Source organism: Ascaphus truei, chromosome 8 (assembly GCF_040206685.1).
Source record: "Ascaphus truei isolate aAscTru1 chromosome 8, aAscTru1.hap1, whole genome shotgun sequence".
NCBI classification, from domain to species: domain Eukaryota; kingdom Metazoa; phylum Chordata; class Amphibia; order Anura; family Ascaphidae; genus Ascaphus; species Ascaphus truei.
In genome coordinates, this window is record NC_134490.1 from 80,171,691 (window position 1) to 80,179,386 (window position 7,696).

A 7,696-nucleotide genomic window follows, 5' to 3' on the forward strand; every position below is an offset into this window, starting at 1 on the left:
GAGGGTGCACTCAGCGTCTCACTAGGGGAGGGAGGGAGGGTGCACTCGGCGTCTCACTGGGGGAGGGAGGGTGCACTCGGCGTCTCACTGGGGGAGGGAGGGTGCACTCGGCATCTCACTGGGGGAGGGAGGGAGGGTGCACTCGGCGTCTCACTGGGGGAGGGAGGGAGGGTGCACTCGGCGTCTCACTGCGGGAGGGAGGGAGGGTGCACTCGGCGTCTCACTGGGGGAGGTAGGGAGGGTGCACTCGGCGTCTCACTGGGGGAGGGACGGTGCACTCGGCGTCTCAATGGGGGAGGGAGGGTGCACTCGGCGTCTCTCTGGGGGAGGGAGGGTGCACTCGGCGTCTCACTGGGGGAGGGAGGGTGCACTCGGCGTCTCACTGGGGGAGGGAGGGTGTACTCGGCATCTCACTGGGGGAGGGAGGGTGCACTCGGCGTCTCACTGGGGGAGGGAGGGAGGGTGCACTCGGCGTCTCACTGGGGGAGGGAGGGTGTACTCGGCGTCTCACTGGAGGAGGGAGTGTGCACTCGGCGTCTCACTGGGGGAGGGAGGGTGCACTCGGTGTCTCACTGGGGGAGGGAGGTGCACTCGGCATCTCACTGGGGGAGGGAGGGTGCACTCGGCATCTCACTGGGGGAGAGAGGGAGGGTGCACTCGGCGTGTCACTGGGGGAGGGAGGGAGGATGCACTCGGCATCTCACTGGGGGAGGGAGGGTGCACTCGGCATCTCACTGGGGGAGGGAGGGTGCACTCGGCGTCTCACTAGGGGAGGGAGGGAGGGTGCACTCGGCGTCTCACTGGGGGAGGGAGGGTGCACTCGGCATCTCACTGGGGGAGAGAGGGAGGGTGCACTCGGCGTCTCACTGGGGGAGGGAGGGAGGGTGCACTCGGCGTCTCACTGGGGGAGGGAGGGAGGGTGCACTCGGCGTCTCACTGGGGGAGGGAGGGTGCACTCGGCATCTCACTGGGGGAGGGAGGGAGGGTGCACTCGTTGTCTCACTGGGGGAGGGAGGGTGCACTCGGCGTCTCACTGGGGGAGGGTGCACTCGGCGTCTCACTGGGGGAGGGAGGTAGGGTGCACTCGGCGTCTCACTGGGGGAGGGAGGGAGGGTGCACTCGGCGTCTCACTGGGGGAGGGAGGGAGGGTGCACTCGGCGTCTCACTGGGGAAGGGAGGAGGGTGTACTCGGCATCTCACTGGGGGAGGGAGGGTGCACTCGGCGTCTCACTGGGGGAGGGAGGGAGGGTGCACTCGGCGTCTCACTGGGGGAGGGAGGGTGTACTCGGCATCTCACTGGGGGAGGGAGGGTGTACTCGGCGTCTCACTGGGGGAGGGAGAGAGGGTGTACTCGGCGTCTCACTGGGGGAGGGAGGGTGTAGTCAGAGGCTCACCGGGGGGAGGGTGTACACACAGCACTCTGATAGAGACAGTGAGAGACTGCAGTGACATCTCTGGGAGACACTTCTCTTCTATGTTGAGTTGCCATGAAGTATTTGGCATGAGAGAGAGAGATTGTATTTACTGTATTTTTAAATTATACAGTATACAGTATACAGTAATTCATGCTTGCACCTTTATATTATCTAGTTACAGTTTAAGCACACATTGTTGCACTGTTTATGGCTGTTTTAAACCCTCCTGTCAGATTTCTTATAAAGGCTATAAATATTCATCTAGTCCCACCCTCGGCATACCCCCTGATGAACTTGGCGTATTAGCCAACGAAACGACGTTGGGAGCGTCACCACGCTAGTTGTTGGTGTAGCAGCTGAGAGGAAACCCTGAGGAGCAGCACCGGTGTGGTGCCGGTACACAGAGAAGCTGAGTGCTGTCTATCTGCGTGTGAGAAAGCTGAAAGAGCTGTTGTGGAGCTTCCCCCATTCTGATTGCAGTAGCCGATTTGCTTCCATCTGTGGACTCCACGCTTCTGCCTCTGGAGGTCTAGACTTGACATACTGGAGGTTGGTTTACCGCCACGGAGCTGTGTGGAAACACCCCGGCAGAGGGATGCTTTCTCTAGTGCATGACATCAGGTACACCCCATTTTGATTGCCACTACAGACTGCCTATCTTTCTCCGGGACAATCAGCCCTAGCTGACGGGTGCGCAAATCGGCGCTTCACCAAATCAGCATATGTGAGGCTCATCCTGTTAGGAGCTCAGTGTACTATCTTCATCTGGATTAACTCTGTGTGTGGGCTAAAGTTCAGAGTCACTTACCGGTTATTCACCGCTCCTTACTGATACCATAGGAGGACACCTCAGGATACACACGTCTTATAAACAGACTTTATTAACCCTCAAGGGACATTCCTCATCCTATTTGGATTCCGCATTCACCAATCTCTTTTTATCATATTTCAATCGTTTAACCATATATGTTCATGGTAACTGTCTGATTTTTATTAAATTGTGTATTTTTTAGGTCAAAAAAGAATTGTGCACTCATCCTTTGTTGCTATGTACTGTATGTATGTATGTGTGTATATATATACACATACACAAAATGTAAGTTTTAAGTATATACCTCACACCTTGATAAAACGCTGGAGCGCAAAATGCGTAGGTGCATTTTTTGACTGTCAAAACTATTCATGAGAGCTTAAATAAATGATTTTTATGGGAGTTACCCTTTGATGATCATTTTTTGCCCAGCTGTGGTTGTGCTCCTTTTCACCCAGATACTCTTTGGTCTTCACTTCTCAACGGATTCTGCACACCAGGAATGCCAGACTACTGAGAGGGCTGCAAAAAGGTAACAGCAGTAGCCTTTATGATTGTTACCACTTTCTGACACACTACCTTTATATAGATGCAGAGGGGAGGTCAAATTACTGCGCTGCATTCTGTGGATACCCTAGGGGTACCACTAGGCACTATACCCCCCTCCCAACACCTGATACCTGGACTGTACAAGTTGACTACTTAAGGCATTCCGGACATAACGTGACACTATTTGGAAAGACTTCCTAGAGCTCATATAGGTACTGAGCACCATTCTTCACCCTGGACTGTATTTCTAAATGGTGACCACTATTTATTTAGGAGAATAAAGAGATCACTAAGCGGTATTGGTATGACATTCAATTGGTAGAAGAATACTCAACTTTAATATGAAAGAAAAAATGGAAAAGTACACATTACAAGTGGGAAAAGGATTGGAAGAGATGTAATGGGTTTTATCTGGTTTAACTGGTAATCTGCCCACTATGTTACCAACAAATGTATGCAAGGGTATTCTTGTTAATAAACCTTTATAGGGGAGAGAGGCACATTAGATAGGAAAAAAGAGGGCTACAACACATTCCCCATTTTTATATATATCTATATATATATATATATATATATATATATATATATATATATATATATATATCATTACTTCTTTAGGACCATAACCTATGTATATTTTATACAAGATCATCTATATTTAATTTCCTTATATTTCCTGATATTTTAAAACACAATTGTAAAGGATAGTGTTTGTTCACATGTATAGACTCGGGTCTTACACAGAAAATAAAGTGTTAACTAGCATGTGTAAAATAGTTTTACACATTTTGCACATTTTCACTTTATAGAGAGTAGCGCTACTGACTATTTTTTCTCTTCTTCGTACCTCCAAGCCAGGAACCATCCAAAAACTAAAGGTGTACTACCAGGCCCTTAATCACAGGTGCCCATCCTGTGACCTAGCCAGGCCTTGAGGTTAAACCTATCAGCCCTCACACAAATCACAGGACACTATAATGCAGTTAAAATGTGATGTTTATTTGAGATTGAATCATGTGAGATTAGGGGAAGACATGATCATTAACTTTCTGGTATTGGAACATTTGCAAGTTCAGCTGAAAAATAGATCTGTCTCTACAAGCAGGACAGGTGTGCTCTCTGAGTATCTATCTCAATGCAGAGCCCACAGATGCAGTCCCCTCAGCAACTAAGGGTTAATCACATGGTCAGACGTCAGAGGCCTTCATTCTTTCTATTTCTTTCATGGGCAGGACTTGCTTTGATTCCAACATTCCTGTGAATGGAAAGAGATGCAAGTGAGAGGGGAACTGAAATACAAATACACACAAATACAAACCCCTCCATTCAGACAAATATACACAAGGGCAATATTTCTTAAGCGGTGCTATTCCACAAGACGCCTTCTGCTGCCACTGACTGGAATAGGACATAAGGGGTGTCCCTGTGCCAGAAGGGGGTGTCTCGCAGAATAGCACCACTCGGTAAAGCTTGCTCTATTTTGAGCTTGATACATAACCCTCATTCCCGTGTATGAAGGAGGAAGTGATAAAAACATAATTCTCCATAAAACGTGGTATTTGTCTACATGTGATATTACCTTAATACTTATTCTTTACTGCATGGGTGTTTGAGTTCGGCAACACCATTCTCATCTGTAGGAGAAGTGAAAATGTACAAAGCATTAGAACAGATGGGAATATTATTATCAGGGGTGTTGCAGAAAATATTAGGTATTAGTTGTCAGATCAGACACAGGCCCTGGCATGATTACCTGAGTACACAGTTACCTTTAATTTTTACAGTATAGGACTTTTTTCTATTTTTATCTCAGATTATTTTATTCCATAGGCTGCTTCATGCTCTCACCACCCACTCAGTGAGGAAGTCTATTGTCTCTTGTGTCACCTGAGTCAATTGTGGAGTGAGCAGCATCTCATGTTAATTTCCAAGTGCAGGCTCAGCCTCATCCAATTTAAACGGAGTCCTATGGGTTTCCTGAAGTGAAGCTGCACAGCCGTACAAGCAAGGGGAGCTGCAAAACCGTAAGTATGAGCCAGACATTGATTCACACTGTCGATCTACTTATCTTTCTCCTCCTTATCCGTTCAGTCGAGTACGACTCTCGGCCACTCTATGGATCAGTGTTCTCCATGTCTTCCGATCTCTCATGGCTTCTTTCAATTCTGCTATGTTCAGTCCGGTATCTTTCTTGATGGTATCTAGCCAGCGAGTTCTTGGGCGGCCTCTTCCTCTTTTTCCACCGATCATTCAAAGTATGACATCCTTCTCAAGCGACTTGCTTCGCATGATGTGACCAAAGTAGGAGAGCTTTTGCTTTGTTATCTTGGCCTCCAGTGAAATTTTCAGTTTGATCCGTTCCAAAACTGCTTGGTTTGTTATTCTGGCTGTCCACGGAATGCGTAGCAGATGTCTCAAGCACCACAGTTCAAATGCATCGATCTTTCACCTGTCTGCCTTTCTCAGTCCAGGTTTAGCAGCCATATGTTGCTATTGGGAAAACGATCACACTGACCAATCTTCATTTGGTTGCCAGGCTGATGTCTTTACTCTTCCAGATGTTGTTCATACTGACCATCGCATTTCTTCCAAGGGTCAGTCGTCTCTTGATATCAGGGGTGCAGTCAGCATCACAATCAATTTTGGAGCCAAGAAAGATGACATCTTTAACCACTTCAATTTCTTCATTGTTGATCTTGATAATAACGTTCGCATTGTTTGCTGTTGTCATGATCTTTGTCTTCTTAATGTTCAGGCGCAGTCCAACCTTCTCACTTTCTTTTTTGACTTTCATGATCAGATGTTCGAGATCCTTCTTGTTATCAGCCAGCAGGGTGGTATTGTCGGCATATCGAAGGTTGTTGATGTTTCTCTGCCTATTTTCACGCCAATCTTGGGCTCATCCAGGCCTGCTCGCCGCATGACAGCTTCTGCGTAAATGTTGAAAGCTGCTGGTGATAGGATGCATCCTTGATGGGTGCCCTTTCCGATCTTGAACCAATCAGTGTCTCTGTATGGCGTTCGGACTGTAGCTTCTTTTTCTTGATAGAGTTATCTTATGAGTTCGGTCAGATGTGGTGGTGTGCCCATTTCCTTCAGGCAGGTCCAGAGCTTGTTGTGCCCAATTACATTGAATGCCTTCGAATAAGCGATGAAACACATGTAGAGATCTTTCTGATACTTCCTGTTTTTTTCCATAATCCATCGAAGGTTGGCAATGTGATCACGATTGCCTCTGCCTTTCCTGAAGCCAGCTTGCATATCTGGCATTTCCCCATCGATGGTTGTACTCAAGCGTTGTTGGATAATCTTCAGAAGGATTTTACTTGCGTGTGGTATCAAGGCTATGGTGCGGTAATTCGGGCAATCATTCGTGTCACCCTTCTTCGGAATTTGGATGAATACTGCTCTTTTCCATTCTTTCGGCCACTCGCACGTGCTCCACATGCGGTGACATAAAGCTGTTAATGCTGCCACTGGTATGGGCTTGAGCAATTCTGCTGGTATGCCGTCGATTCCTGGAGCTTTTCGGTTGGTTACTTGCTTCATTGTCCATACGACTTCTTCCTCCAGAATGTCTGGCTCCAGTTCCAGTGTCTCATTCACCTCCGCCGAACGGTTCTGATGTTCACTTTCGTACAACCTCTCTGTGTATTCTTTCCACTGATCACGTATTGCTTGCTGGTCATGCAATTCCTGGCCATTGCTCCCACGAACTATTGCCTTCCAAGCCTAGAATGTTGACCGTGCTCTCTTCACTTGGGTGTAGAGTTCTCGCGTATGACCTTTCCTGCTCTCTTTCTCCATCTTCTGGCACTGTTCATTCCAGTAGTTCTCTTTGTCCTTTCTGGCCTCTCTTTGGAATTCTGCATTCAGCTCTCTGAAATCTTCTCTGTTCCCAGTAGCTTTGGCCTTCCTTCTCTCTTCTGCGATGCTGATGGTTGAATCGGAAATCCACTGGGTTGATTTTGATGGTTTCTTGTACGGGACATGGCTGTTTCGATAATGCATGCTTTCACTTCTTCCCCCATTTTGTCGGGGTGCGTTTCTTCTGTCGCGAGGAGGTCGAACCTGTTATTTACTTTGACTCCGTAGCTGGGGCTGATCTTGTCTGTGTCGAATTTCTTTGCGGCTGCCGTTTGTTTGGTCTTATCACCCTCCAGCATTTAAACATTAAGGTGTCCTCAGGAGTAGAGATACAGGTTTGCCTTTTGAGTCACAAAAAATGCGGGATATTAGCAAAAAAATTCTGAAGGTTTTTTAACCCTATTATTTTTCACCTTTTGGACACTAAAGCTCACAATTTTCACCAAGCGTGTGCAAATATTAACATACACAAGAGCTAGATCCATTCTGTTTACCATCCTGAGGAAAGTGATGGTTCTCACAAGCTCTGTAACAGGTGGTGCCCTGTCCTTGCACACTCAGAGGGGGTGGGGGAGTCTGCTGCGTTGTTGAGCATCTTGTAGATTGTATATCATTTAACAGTGGTGCCTGTGCATAGAGAGTCTATGGACACCTAAGTCCTTCAGAAGTGGATATAGAAGCAGTCGGAGCCCTGCAAGGTATGCACACACAACCTCACTGCGACTGCTTGAAATCATCATTTGACTCCGTCAGACTCATCATCTTGGTGGTGTCCCGATATTCATTCTACCATCTTCCATCTTGATCTTCAATGGGCTTGGTTGTAATTCTGTGTCCTAGCTACAGTGTTTACAGTAAATGATTCCAAGAAAATTTAGTGAAGAGAGAAATTTTCTCAACAGATTTTGAAGTTTTAAAAGCTTGGCCAGTTTTTATGAATGCTGAGAACTTTGCAAAATATTTGTTAACTGTGAAAGTCCAATAGTCGCCCATTTCAGAAACTTGTGTAAATGTTTCCCAGATCTCTACTCAGAAGTAGACAGCGTATAGTGCT

At 47.2% G+C, this 7,696-nt stretch overlaps 1 protein-coding gene across 1 annotated transcript in view; it reads right to left on the reverse strand.

Annotated features, from left to right (window-relative positions):
- Positions 1–3,753: 3,753 nt before the first annotated feature.
- Positions 3,754–7,696, reverse strand: part of LOC142502042 (ovostatin-like) — a 66,762-nt gene continuing 62,819 nt past the window's right edge. The window contains exons 35-36 of the mRNA XM_075612833.1: positions 4,355–4,409; positions 3,754–4,030 (exon numbers count right to left, since the gene is read on the reverse strand). Coding sequence (XP_075468948.1) covers positions 4,363–4,409 — 47 coding nt within the window. The 3' untranslated portion in view covers positions 3,754–4,030; positions 4,355–4,362. The remainder of the gene's footprint in view (positions 4,031–4,354; positions 4,410–7,696) is intronic.